Source organism: Urocitellus parryii, chromosome 4 (genome assembly GCF_045843805.1).
Source record: "Urocitellus parryii isolate mUroPar1 chromosome 4, mUroPar1.hap1, whole genome shotgun sequence".
In the NCBI taxonomy this organism is placed as follows: Eukaryota; Metazoa; Chordata; class Mammalia; order Rodentia; family Sciuridae; genus Urocitellus; species Urocitellus parryii.
The window spans coordinates 96,227,729-96,242,893 of record NC_135534.1 but is presented as its reverse complement, the minus strand read 5'-3'; the positions used below and the strand labels follow the sequence as shown (position 1 = coordinate 96,242,893).

Here is a 15,165-nt window from a genome sequence, read left to right as displayed (position 1 = left end):
GTTTACTCTCATTCTCTTTAGCGACTTCTTCCCTCCCCTTCTAATACCTTTCCTCCCAAACATTACGACGCTGTTTATGTGTAATTTACTAAATGTGTATAGGCAAATGTTCCAAGGCGTTATATAGTGCTATCAATTCCCGAGCTACTCCCAAACACTCCGGACCATTCTCCTGTTAATATCGCTCGTTAGTAGAGCAACCTTCCAAGGTATACCAACCTCTATACCATCACATTACTCGACCTAAACATAAGCCCCAAGACCAAACCGCAGATCGCTATATGCCATCAGAATCCGTACACAGTTTATGAAACGAATGAATCTGCTTTAAAGTGCAATAAAATTCATCATCTCTAGTCATAGTCTCCCATCACAAAGGAAAGAATAGAGAGATACACAAAACCAAATTAAAATTATAGAAGTAAACAGTAACTCAGCAGTCAAACAGAACTGGAAGTAACATGAGCAGCATGAAAAAGCAAGAAAGAAAAGGAGTACAAACAATGCAGGACAGCCTAAATCTACAGCAGAACCTAGAGGCATCAGAAAAATGGTCAAATAAAGAACTCAAGGAATACCTTATACAGATGGAATGGAATCTTAAAGAGGACATGAGACAGCAAATTCAAACAATGAAAGAACACATTGAAAATGAAATAACATAAATAGATAAAAGAAGCAAATAAGCAACTTTACCGAGAGATAGAGATTATAAAAAAAAATCAAACAATAATCCTAGAAATGAAAGAAACTATAAACCAAATTAAAAACTCAAACGAGAGTATCACTAGCAGAGTGGAACAAGTAGAAGTCAGAACCTGAGATAATGAAGACAAAATATATCATCTTGAAAACAGTCTACACAACTCAGAAAGGCTGGTAAGAAACCACGAGAAAAACATCCAAAAGATATGGGATAACATAAAAAAAAAAACAAACTTAAGAGTCATCAGAATAGAGGACAGTATAGAGGTCCAAACCAAGGGAATGAGCAATCTATTGAATGAAATAATTTTAGAGAACTTTCCATATATAAAAAGGGTAACAGAAGTACAAATTCTAGATGCATACAGGACACCGAGCATACAAAATCACAGTATACCAAGGCCAAGACACATTGTTATGAAGATATCCAATATACAGAAAAAAAGAAAATGTTAAAAGCTACAAGAGAAAGGAGGCAGATTACATTCAGGGGTAAACCAATAATGTTAACGGCTGATTTTTCATCACAGATGATGAAAGCGAGAAGATCCTGGAACAACATATTTCAAACACTGAAAGACAATGGATACCAACCAAGAATTTTGTATGAAGCAAAATTAAGCATTAGGAACGCCAACAAAATAAAAATCTTTCACGATAAACAAAAGTTAAAAGAATTCGCAGCCAGAAAACCAGCATTGCAAAGCATCTTGAGCAAAACACTACACGAGGAAGAAATGAAAAACAACAACCAATACCAACAGTGGGAAGTACCTCAGTAAAGCGAGAGTGGGGGGGGGGCTAATCATAGATAAACAAAACAAATTTAAAAAAAAAAAAAAAGATAAATAATCAACCATGACTGGAAGTACAAACCATATATCAATAGTAACCCTAAACGTTAATGGCTTAAACTCACCAATAAAGTGACACAGGCAGGTAATCTGAATTAAAAACACAGATCCGACAATATGCTGCCTTCAGGAGACACATTTGATTGGAAAAGACATACACAGGCTGAAGGTGAAAAGTTGGAAAAAATCATACCACGCACACGGTCCTCAGAAGCAAGCAGAGGTGGCCATCCTCATATCGAATAAAATGGATTCAAGACTAAGTTAATCAAAAGGGATAAGGAAGGACATTATATACTGTTAAAAGAAACCATTCACCAACAAGACATAACAAATATCAATATTTATGCACCAAATAATAGTGCTGCAATGTTCATAAAATAAACTCTCCTCAAGTTCAAAATCAAATAGACCACAACAAAATAATTATGGGTGACTCCAACACACTTCTCTCACCAAACAAAAGTTGAATAAAGAAACTATAGAACTCAATAACACAATCAATAACCTAGACTTAACCGACATATATAGAATATATCAACCATCATCAAGTGAATATACTTTTTTCTCAGCAGCACATGGATCCTTCTCAAAAATAGACCATATAGTATGCCATAGGGCAACCATTAGTAAATACAAAGGTGTGGAGATAATACCATGCATCTTATCTGACCATAATGGAATGAAACTGGAAATCAATGACAAAAGAAAGAAAAATCCTACATCACTTGGAAAATGAACAATATGTTACTGAATGATCAATGGGTTAAAGAAGATATAAAGGAGGAAATCAAAAAATTCTTAGAGATAAATGAAAATACAGACACAACATATTGGAATATATGGGACACATGAAAGCAGTTTTAAGAGGGAAATTCATTGCCTGGAGTTCATTCCTCAAAAAAAGAAAAAACAAACAAATAAATGAGCTCACACTTCATCTCAAAGCCCTAGAAAAGGAAGAGCAAAACAACAGCAAATGTAGCAGAAGGCAAGAAATAATTAAAATCAGAGTGGAAATCAACGAAATTGAAACAAAAGAAACTATTGAAAAAATTGACAAAACTAAAAGTTGGTTCTTCGAAAAAATAAATGAGATTGACAGACCCTTAGTCATGCTAACGAAGAGAAAAGACAGAACTCAATTACTAACATACGGGATGCAAAAGGCAATATCACAACAGATGCTAGAGATATACAGAAAATAATTAGAAATTATTTTGAAACTCTATATTCCAATAAAAAAGAAGATAGTGAACACATTGATAAATTTCTTAAGTCATATGATTTGCCCAGATTGAGTCAGGAGGATACACACAATTTAAACAGACCAATATCAATGGAGGAAATATAAGAAGCCATCAAAAGACTACCAACCAAGAAAAGCCCAGGAACAGAGGGGTATACAGCAGAGTTTTACAAAACCTTTAAAGAAGAATTAAAACCAATACTTTTCAAGTTATTTCAGGAAATAGAAAAAGAGGGAGCACTTCCAAATTCATTCTATGAGGCCAACATCACCCTGATACCAGACAAAGACACTTCAAAGAAAGAAAACTACAGACCAATACCTCTAATGAACCTAGATGCAAAAATCCTCAATAAAATTCTGGCGAATCGGATACAAAAACATATCAAAAAAATTGTGCACCATGATCAAGTAGGATTCATCCCTGGGATGCAAGGCTGGTTCAGTATACAGAAATCAATAAATGTTATTCACCACATCAATAGACTTAAAGATAAGAACCATATGATCATCTCGATAGATGCAGAAAAAGCATTCGACAAAGTACAGCATCCCTTTATGTCCAAAACACTAGAAAAACTAGGGATAACAGGAACTTACCTCAACATTGTAAAAGCTATCCATGCTAAGCCTCAGGCTAGCATCATTCTGAATGGAGAAAAATTGAAAGCATTCCCTCTAAAATCTGGAACAAGACAGGGATGACCTCTCTAACCACTTCTATTCAATATAGTTCTCGAAATACTGGACAGAGCAATTAGACGAAAGAAATTAAAGGCATAAAGACAGCAAAAGAAGAACTTAAATTATCACTATTTGCAGTGACATGATCCTATACCTAGCAGACCCAAAAGGTTCTACAAAGAAACTACTAGAGTTAATAAATGAATTCAGCAAAGTGGCAGGATATAAAATCAACACGCATAAATCAAAGGCATTCCTGTATATCAGTGACAAATCTTCTGAAATGGAAATGAGAACAACCACCCCATTCACAATATCTTCAAAAAAAAAATAAAATACTTGGGAATCAACCTAACAAAAGAGGTGAAAGATTTATACAATGAAAACTACAGAATCCTAAAGAGAGAAATAGAAGATGATCTTAGAAGATGGAAAAATATACCCTGTTCATGGATAGGCAGAACTAACATCATCAAAATGGCGATATTACCAAAACTTCTCTATAGGTTTAATGCAATGCCAATCAAAATCCCAAAGGCCTTTCTTGTAGCAATAGATAAAGCAATCATGAAATTAATCTGGAAAAATAAAAGACCCAGAATAGCAAAAGCAATTCTAAGCAGGAAGTGTGAATCAGGAGGTATAGCGATACCAGACTTCAAACTATACTACAGAGCAATAGTAACAAAAACAGCATGGTACTGGTACCAAAACAGGTGGGTGGACCAATGGTATAGAATAGAGGACACAGAGAACCAATCCACAAAATTACAACTATCTTATATTTGACAAAGGGGCTAAAAGCATGCAATGGAGGAAGGATAGCATCTTCAACAAATGGTGCTGGGAAAACTGTAAATCCATATGCAACAAAATGAAACTGAATCCCTTTCTCTCGCCATGCACAAAAGTTAACTCAAAATGGATCAAGAAGCTTGATATCAAAACAGAGACTCTGCGTCTAATAGAAGAAAAAGTTGACTCTAATCTACATATTGTGGGGTCGGGCTCCAAATTCCTTAATAGGACACCCATAGCACAAGAGTTAAAAACAAGAATCAACAAATGGGACTTACTCAAACTAAAAAGTTTTTTCTCAGCAAGAGAAACAATAAGAGAGGTAAATAGGGAGCCTACATCCTGGGAACAAATTTTTACTCCTCACACTTCAGACAGAGCCCCAATATCCAGAGTACACAAAGAACTGAAAAAATTAAACAATAAGAAAACAAATAACCCAATCAATAAATGGGCCAAGGACCTGAACAGATACTTCTCAGAGGAGGACATACAATCAATCAACAAGTACACAAAAAAATGCTCACCATCTCTAGCAGTCAGACAAATGCAAATTAAAACCACCCTAAGATACCATCTCACTCCAGTAAGAATGGCAGCCATTATGAAGTCAAACAACAAGTGCTGGTGAGGATATGGGGAAAAGGATATACTTGTACATTGCTGGTGGGACTGCAAATTGGTTCGGCCAATATGGAAAGCAGTATGGAGATTCCTCAGAAAGCTGGGAATGGAACCACCATTTGATCCAGCTATTCTCCTTCTCAGACTATTCCCCAAAGACCTTAAAAGAGCGTATTATAGGGATACAGCTACATGGATGTTCATAGCAGCACAATTCACAATAGCTAGACTGTGGAACCAACCTAGATGCCCTTCAATAAATGAATGGATAAAAAAAAGTGTGGCATTTATACACAATGGAGTATTACTCAGCACTAAAAAATGACAAAATCATGGCATTTGCAGAGAAATGGATGGCATTAGAACAGATTATGCTAAGTGAAGCTAGCCAATCCCTAAAAAAACAAATGCCAAATGTCTTCTTTGATATAAGGAGGGCAACTAAGAACAGAGCAGGGAGGAAGAGCATGAGAAGAAGATTACCATTAAATAGGGACAGGGACGAGAGGTGGGAGGGAAAGGGAGAGAGAAGGGAAATTGCATGGAAATGGAAGGAGACCCTCATTGTTATAAAAAAAAATTACATATAAGAGGAAGTGAGGGGAAAGGGAAAAACACAAGAGAGAGAAATGAGTTACGATAGATGGGGTAGAGGGAGGGGAGGATTGGGAGGGGAGGGAGGATAGGAAGTGGATAAGAAGGGCAGCAGAATACAACAGACACTAGTATGACAGTACGTAAAAATGTGGATGTGTAACCAATGTGATTCTGCAATCTGTATACAGGGTAAAAATGGGAATTCATAATCCACTTGAATCAAATGTATGAAATATGTCAAGAGCTTTGTAATGTTTTGAACAACTAACAATAAAAAAACTCAAACTATTAAAATTCACAATGAAAAAGAAAATACTGCCACAAACACTACTGAATTACAGATGATAATCAGAAACTATTTTGAAAATGTATACTCTGATAAAATAGAAAATGTTGAGGATATTGAAAAATTTCTAGAGACACATGACTAACCCAAATTTAATCAAGAGGACATAGAGTTTAAACGGATCAATTTTAAGCAATGAGGATATAGCTCAATTGGTAGAGTATTTGCCTCACATGCACAAGGCCATGGGTTCAGTCCCCAGCATACAAAAAAAAAAAGGAAAGAAAGAAATTGAAGACACCCTCAAAAGCCTACCAACAAAGAAAAGCCTGTAGCAAGATGGATTCTCATCCAAATGCTACCAGATATTCAACAAAGAACTAACACCAATGCTCCTCAAGTTATTCTATGAAACAGAAAGGAGAGAACCCTTCCAGACTCATTCTATGAAGCTAGTATCATCCTGTTACCAACACCAGACAAAGACAAAGAAAAATTCAGACTAATATCTCTGATGAACATAGACGCAAAAATTCTTAATAAAATATTGGCAAATAGCATACAAAAACATATTTAAAAGATAGTGTACCACAATCAAGTGGGGTTCATCCCAGGGATAGAAGGTTGGTTCAACATAACAGAAATCAATTAACATAATTCATCACTTAAATAGACTTAAAGATAAGAATCACACAGTTATCTCAATTGATGCACAAAAAGCAATTGACAAAACATAGCATCCATTCATGCTTAAAACACTAGAAAAACTAGGGCTAGTAAGAACATACCTCAACATTGTAAAAGCAATATATGCTAAACCCAAGGCCAACATCATTCTAAACTGAGAAAACTTGAAAACATTCCCTCTAATATCTAGAACAAGACAGGGATGCCCTCTTAAACCACTCTATTCAACATCGTCCTCGAAACTCTAGCCAGAGCAATTAGACAGAGGAAAGATATTAAAGGGATATAAACAGGAAAAGAAGAGCTCAAACTATCCCTATTTGCCAATGACATGATTCTATATTAAGAATATCCAAAAAACACCACTGGAAAAATTCTAGAACTCATAAAAGAATTCAGCAAAGTAGCAGGATATGAAATCAACACCCATAAATCAATTGTGTTCCTATATATCAGTGATGAATCAACTGAAAGAGAAATTTGAACAACTATAGCATTCAAAATAGCCTCCAAAATAATAAAATGCTTGGAAATCAAAAGAAGTGAAAGATTCTAACAAAAGAAGTGAAAGATTCTACTATGAAAACTACAGAACTCTAAAGAATAAAATTGAGGAAGGCCTTAGAAGATGGAAAGATCTCCCATGATCTTAGACAGGCAGAAATAATATTGCCAAAATGGCCATACTACTAAAAATACGATGCAGATTTAATACCATTCATGTTAAAATTCCAATGACATTTTTCTTAGAAACAGAAAAAGCAGTCATGAAAATTATGTGGAAAAATAAGAGACTCAGAATAACCAAAGCAATCCTCAGAGAGAAAAGGGAAACAAGAAGCATCACAATACCAGACTTTAAATTATACTATGGAGCTATAATAACTAAAACAGCATGGTATTGGCACCAAAACAGACATGAAGACCAATGGTACAAAATAGAAGACACAAACAAACCCACATAAACACACTTATCTCATGCTAGACAAAGGCACCATAAACACACATTGGAGTAAAGATAGCCTCTTCAACAAATGCTGCTGGGAAAACTGGAAATCCATATGGAACATATGAAAATAGACCCCTATCTCTTACCCTGCACAAAACTCAAATAGATCAAGGACTATAGCATTAGAACAGAGATTCTATGCCTACTAGATGAAAAAGTAGACCCAAGTCTCCAACATGTTTACTTAGGAACCAAATTCCTCAACAAGACTCTTAATGCATAAAGAGTAAAATCAAGACTCAATAAAAGGGATGGTATCACACTTAAAAGCTTCTTCACAGCAAAAGAAACAATCAAGAATGTTGAGAGCCTACAGAATGGGAGAAAATCTTTGCCACTTGCACTTTAGCTAGAAATTTTTCTCCAGGATATATAAAGAACTCAAAAAACCCAACACCAAAAAATCAAACAACCAATCAATAAATGGGCAAAGGAACTGAACAGACATGTCATAGAAAATAAAATATAATAGGTGAGAAAATATATGAAAAAGAGTCAACATCTCTAGCAATCAGACAAATGCAAATTAAAACTGAGATTTCATCTGACCCCAGTCAGAATGGCAATTATCAAGAATACAAGCAACAATAAATGTTGCTGAGGATGTGGAGAAAAAGTACCCTGGTGGTACTGCAAATTGGTGCAACCACTCTAGAAAGCAGTGTGGAGATTCCTCGGGAAACTTAGAATGAAACTACCATTTGACCCAGTTATCCCACTCCTCAGCATATACCCTGAAGATTTAAAATAAGTATACAATAGTGATACAACCAAATCAATGTTTATAGTAGCTCAATTCACAATAGCTAAGCTATGGAACCAGCCTAGGTGCCCTTCAAGAGATGAATGGATAAAGAAAATGTGGTATATATACACGATGGAATATTAGCCATAAAGAAGAATGAAATTATGGCATTTGCCAGTAAATAGATGGAGTGAAATAGGCCATTTCAAATAGGCCATGCTAAGTGAAAAAGGCCATTTCCAAAAAATAAGGCTGACTATTCTTTCTGGTATTCGGATGCTGAATCACAAGTGGGGGAGGAAAGGGGCTTCACCAGGTTGAACAGGTTGAACAGAGTAGAGTGGGAGGAAGAGAGGAGGCATGAGAATGGGAAATACAGTGGAATGAATCAGACATACCTTTCCTATGTTCATACATGAATACATAACCAGTGTAACTCCACAACATGTTCAACCACAAAAATAGGAAGTTAAACTCCATTTATATGTGATATGTCAAAGTGCATTCAACTGTCATATATAACTAAAAAGAACAAAAAAATTTAATTCAACATAGGATAAAGGGGATAACAGTAAAGGGTTCAATTCTGAGAAAACATAGCAATCCTGATCATGCATGCATCTAACAACAAAGTAAACTACATGAGGCAAAACTGATAAAACTGCAAGGAGAAAGATGAATCCATCATTTTAGCTGAAGACTTCTACACCCCTAGATCTGAAATGGATGGATTCAGCAGGCAAAGTCAGCAAAGACACAGTTAAACTCAACAATACCATTAATCATGTAGACATAATGAATATCTGTACACTACTTTATCCAACAGCAGAATATATATCTTCAAGCTCACATGGAGAGTTCGCCAACACAGAACACATTCAGGGCTATAATACCATAAAATTTTTAAAACACTAGAAATCATACATTGTTTACTCTCTGACACAAAAGAATTAAACTAGCAGCTAATAACTCAAAAATTCCAAGATGTGTGACCATTAAAACTACTTCTAGCAGGTCAAAGTACAAATTTCAAGGAAAACTTAAGTATTTTGAATTAAATCAAAATCAAAGTAAAACTTAGGAAATTTTTTGGAAAGCAACAAAAGTAGTACTTAGAAAAGGAAGTTCACAGCACTGAGTGCAAATAACTAAAAATCAATCTGTTTCCCAATTTAGGAAACTAGAAAAAGAGGAACAAATTAAATCCAAAATATCTAAAAAAAAAAAAAAACATAAGTAGAAATTAATGTAACTGAGAAAAATAGGTTCAAAAAAGAAATCAAAAAGGTGTTTCTTTGGTAAGTATTTTTTTTTAAAGAAGAAGAAAATTACACCACAGTAAATCTCTGGCCAAAAAGGACACAAAATATCAAAAATAAAATAGGGATCATCATTCATATATATATGAATATATAATCATATTAAAAGGATAAAAAGTAATATGGATAAAAAGAAATATTGTGAACAATACTATGCCCATAAATTTGATAATCTAGATGAAATGTACCAACTGCTTGAAAGACAATTTCCCCAAATTCCAACAAGAGGAAATAAACATTTTGAATAGCCTTATATCTATTAAAGTAGTCAAATCAATTAAATAATTCTGAAACAAAGTGGCAAACATGGATGAGTTTACTTAAAAATTCTACACAACAGTTAAGGAAGAAATATCAATTCTCCAATCTCTCTCTCAGAATATAAAAGTAGAGAGAATATTTCCTAACTCATTCTATGAAGCCAACATCCCCTAAAACCAAAAACTATATATGTTATAGGAGGAAAAAAAGTACATATAGAATGATCTATCATAATCAAAATTGCAAAATTCTCAAAAAAATTAGCAAATCTACCCAGAAACATATAAAAATAATTCTGCACCACAAGTGGGATTTAACCCAGGTATTCAAGAATGGTTCAAAACATCAATTAAAATAATCTACTACATTGACAGGCTTAGCACAAGTCACATGAGCATATCAATAGATGTAAAAAAAAATCTGATGAAATGTAATTTACAAATTTTATATCCACACAAAAAGGATATTGTCACAATCCTTAACAATGAGAAATCAAGTTTTGCAACTAAGATCAAGAGCAGCAAAGGGATGCCTCCTCTCACCACTGCTTTTCTACATATTACTGGCAGTCCTAATTAATGCACTAAGACAAGAAAAAGAAAAAAGCCATACTGATTGTGAAAGAAAATATAAAATTATCCTTGTTCATGGATAACATATCTATTTGAAAAATCACAAAAAAAAAAAAAATAGACAAAAACATTCCAGGAACTTGTAACAATGATAGCAAGGTTTCAAAATTCAAAGTTAATACATACAAGTCCATCATTTACCAGCAATGACTAAGTGGAAACTAAGATTAACACAGTGCCATTTACATTGGGACCAAAAATAATAATAATAATAATAACCTGAGGTATGAATTTGACAAAATATGTATAAAATCTATATTAAGAAAACTACAAAACTCTGATGAAAGAGGTCAAAGAGTAACTAAATCAATGGAAAGATAATCCATGTTCAGAGAGATTTAATGTTGTCAATATGTCAGTTCATTCTCCATTTGATCTATAGATTCAATATAATCCAAATCAAAATTCCAGCAAGTTATTTAGTGGATATCAATAAATTTTAAACTTTATATGGAAAAGGTAAAGACCCAGAAAACTGAACACAATAGGAAATAGAACAAATAGGGGGACTGATATTACCCAACCTCTCAAGTCTTAGTATAAAGCCACAATAATCAACACAATGAAATAAAGTTACTCTTTCCAACAAATGGTATTGAAACTGGACACCTACCTGCAAAAATATGCATCTAGACACAGACTCTACATCTCTTATAAAAATTAACTCAACATGGATTATAAATGTCAATGTAAAACACCAAAGTACAAAATTCCTAAAAGAAAATATGGGGGGAAAATCTATATGACTCTAGGTATGGCAATGGCTTTAGAGGTAACACCCAAGGCCTGATCCATGAAAGAACTGATGAGATGGACTTCATTTAAATTAGAAATATCTGTTCTGTAAAAGACCATGTCAAAATTATGTGGAGATAGTCACAGAATGGGAAAAAGTATATTCAAAAGACATCTGATATAAAAAGATATGCACAAAGAAGTCGTAAAATTTAACACAAACAATCCAATTTTAAAATGGGCCAACAACCTTAATGCACATCTCCCCAAAACAGATGGCAAATAAACATAGGAAAAATAGTACACATCCTTCATCATTGAGGAAATGCAAACTAAAGCAATGAAATACCACTACATACCTATTGAAATGACCAAAATTGAAAACACTCACAATCCCAAATGGTGACAAGGATTGGAGTAATAAGAATATTCTCATTCATTGCTGGTGAGAATGAAAAATGGTACAGTTTGCTTATCTAAGAAAAAAAATCAAATATTCTTTCCCAACAATCCAGCTATTATGTGCCTTGATAGTTACTCAAAGAAGCTAAAGTTTTATATCAGCACAAAAATCTGCTTGTGGATATTTCTTCATAACTGCCAAAATAAGAAACAATCAAAATGTCCTATGGTAATGAATGAATAAACTAGAACATCCAGATAATGGAATATTTTTCAGCACTAAAAAGAAATTAGCCTTTAAGCCATGAAAAAAAGGAACTTACATATATTTTATATTAAAAAGTGAAAGATATTAACCTGGAAAAGCTACATACTTTATGATTTGAACAATATAACATTCTGGGAAAAGCAAAACAATGTAAACAGTAAAAGACTGGTGTTTGCCAGAGTGGAGAAAGTGGGATAAATAGATAATCATGGAGTAGTTTCAGGACAGTAAAAATACTATATATGATACTGTAACAGTGAATACAAGTCCTCCCACATTTGTTCAAACCTATAAAATACACAACATAAAGAGAAAATCCCACTATGGACTTCAGATTATAATGATGTCAGTGTAGGTTGTTAAACTGTTACAAATTCATCACTCTGTTGGGATGTGTTGATAACTGGGGGAGGTTATGTATGTGTGGGGTAAGGGCTATATACAAACTCTCTGCACTTTCTCCATAGTTTTCTGAAAACCTAAAACTTCTAAAATATATTAGTTTTTACTTTAAAATTTCAAACCAGACAGCTGAATGGGTTAGGAGGAAAAGGGAAATAAATGGAGATAAGCAAACATAATAATTTCATGCCTTTACTTTTCTAATAACATTAACCAGTAGCTCTTACTTGATTTCCTTCACAGGTACTTTTTTCTGGAGAAGTTGTTGCACCATCCCTTTTTCTTCTGAGGGAAGCAAAATTAATAAAGCTTCACCATCCTCTTTGTACCTACACAAACAACAAAAATTAATACATCAATGCAATCTATATTTTACATGTTAACAGTATAAGTAAGTAACACAGAGTCAATTCATCTAATTGTAAATATTAAGAATCCAAATTTTTCATCTTCTGTGACAACAGAAAACTAGGGCTCTGACCACCTTATATCAAATTCCATCACTTATTATAATTTCTAGTTACTTTAAGGCTGTGCCTTAATAGAAGTGCTAGCTTCCAAGAAAGAAATCAATTCAAGATGATTTCTTAAATAGCTTCCTACCCACACAGCAAGAAGATAATTTTTCACACAAGCAACTAAGAAAATGTAAATAAAATTAGTCATTTAATAAACAGAGCACCCTAATATATAAATTAAATCAATTCATCTTCCTGGAAATTTTATTAATGCCTCTGGAATAAAATTGTTCAGAGGCATCAGTATGAAGAAAAACACTCAGGTAAAACACATGCCTCCAATTCTTGCATCTTCTCTTCCCTCACCTAAACAGATAACCTTATTTCATTCTGCACCTTCAGAAATTTGTATTGACATAGGTCATAAAGCATCCTCTGGTTATTTAAGCTTTCGGTACTATTTGTATACAGATCTTACTAATAATACTGTAAGGTCAACTGTTACATATAAAAAGTCAAACAGATTAAGATTGGGTATTTGGGAAATTTTTTAAATAAACCAAACAAAAAAATCTCAAAGCACTCTAAGATTCATGCTACAAAACATGAGTACATTTTATATCAGATCAAATATGATTCAAACATAAACCAAAGAACACACAAAAAAACAAAAATGAAAACTGATCTTCAGGGATCTAACACTAAAGTTGACTAAGATAAACATCACAGAAGCAAGAGATTCAAGATGACAGTTACAGAATGGTGAATAAGTCAGTGCCAAAGGACAGCCACAGGCAATAAATGTTATCAACTCACAAGTAAAGAGCCTACCCAGGGGCTGGAGTTGTATCTCACTAGTAGAGTGCTCGCCTAGCATGTGGTTGAAAACTGGGTTTCGATCCTCAGTACCACACTGGGTTCGATCCTCAGTACCACATAAAAATAAATACAATAAAAGTATTGTGTCCATCTACAACTAAAAAAAAATTACGAGACTACTCAGGGCAAGCCACAGGGCTGGAGAGAAGGGTTTATATTAAAAAAAAAAAAAAAAAAACCTGTGTGTGTGTGTTTGTGTCTATGACCGTGTCATAGCTGATGGAATTTTAGGTAAGTCTTGAATATGAATAAAAAGGGAAAAGCTATATACTTTTTAACATGATCAAAAGAATAGAAACCAAAAAATGCAAGGCTAATTCAGTTTTTTTTATTTGTTTGTTTTTAAAGGAGTAATGCAAAGCTGTAATACAAAATGGATAGCAGAGAAGAGTACTAAGATACATTAGAGCCTGACTTTAGAGACTTTGGATGTCTCTGCAGAGATTCAGAACAATTATATGCTTGCAGAATTTTATTACTGAATGCTGAAGGGGAAAACTGGCCATAACAACTTACTGAAAAATGGTAGTATACTTCATTTTGAAGACTGAGGGCAATTTTTACCTTATATGTTGACTTTAAAATTCAACTATTCTACATAAGGTAAAACTTCAGTAAGAAAAAAATAAATACCCTTGTATGCACAAAGGATATGAAATAAAACACATAAAATATTGTTTCTTAGATAATTCAGTAGCTTTAAATTCTTTTTATTAAAGGTACTCTATGTGCCAAAAGCTAACATAGTAGGAAAATAGACATGGTTTTGGCTGTTAAAAGCTCATGGCCTATTGCCACAGACATTAAAATCAAAGGCTATGAGTGTTACAATATACATACAGGAAGCTGTAAGGACATGACAGAGCTCTAGCTAAGTAGTCTAGGTGTCAAGCAAACTGTCCTGAAGAAATTATATCAAAGCTAAGACCTAAAGAATAAAGAATTAGTTTAACATTAGGGTTAGGAATATAAATGGTGGAGTCAAGTTTACAGGGAAAGGGTAGAATTTCAGAGTCTAGTGGATACTTTTGTCTTCATAATTATTTGCTTTTTCTAGTAAAACTGAAAATAGCTTATTCCTTAATTATGTTTCATAACTAAAAAACTAGTACCAAATAACTTCTTTGTTGTACTTTAATGCAGAATTATGACTCAAAAAAGTTTTTCATCTTTTTTTTCTTTAAAAAAAATGGGGGGAGGATTTAAAACATTCCCCCTAGCAGTTTTAGACTAACCTGTGATGAAAGCAGAATGTATTTGTAACAAGGTGACATCCTGAGTAGATATAATATCTGAGAGACATCACAATTTCTGCAGCAACAAGACCATACCAGGGACCTGGTAAGAGTCGAAGAGGACCAGAATCAGCTAACGAAGCAGTATTTTTACCAAGATGCTCTCAGGGCAGTCAGACTCTGGAAGTGAAATTAATTGCCTTCTGATGGTATTCTGTAGCTACTAGAAACAGTTAGGAAGGAGGAAAAACAGTGGGCTAAGGAGAGTCAACACTTCAAATCTTCCACATCCAAATTCAGGGACAGCAAGATGCAATAAACAAGCCCACAAGTTTA

The 15,165-nt window shown here is 33.9% G+C and overlaps 1 protein-coding gene across 1 annotated transcript in view; it reads right to left on the bottom strand.

Annotated features, from left to right (window-relative positions):
• Positions 1-15,165, bottom strand: part of Ddx10 (DEAD-box helicase 10) — a 269,786-nt gene that overhangs the window by 209,070 nt on the left and 45,551 nt on the right. Inside the window, exon 10 of the mRNA XM_026399028.2 lies at positions 12,485-12,586. Coding sequence (XP_026254813.2) covers positions 12,485-12,586 — 102 coding nt within the window. The remainder of the gene's footprint in view (positions 1-12,484; positions 12,587-15,165) is intronic.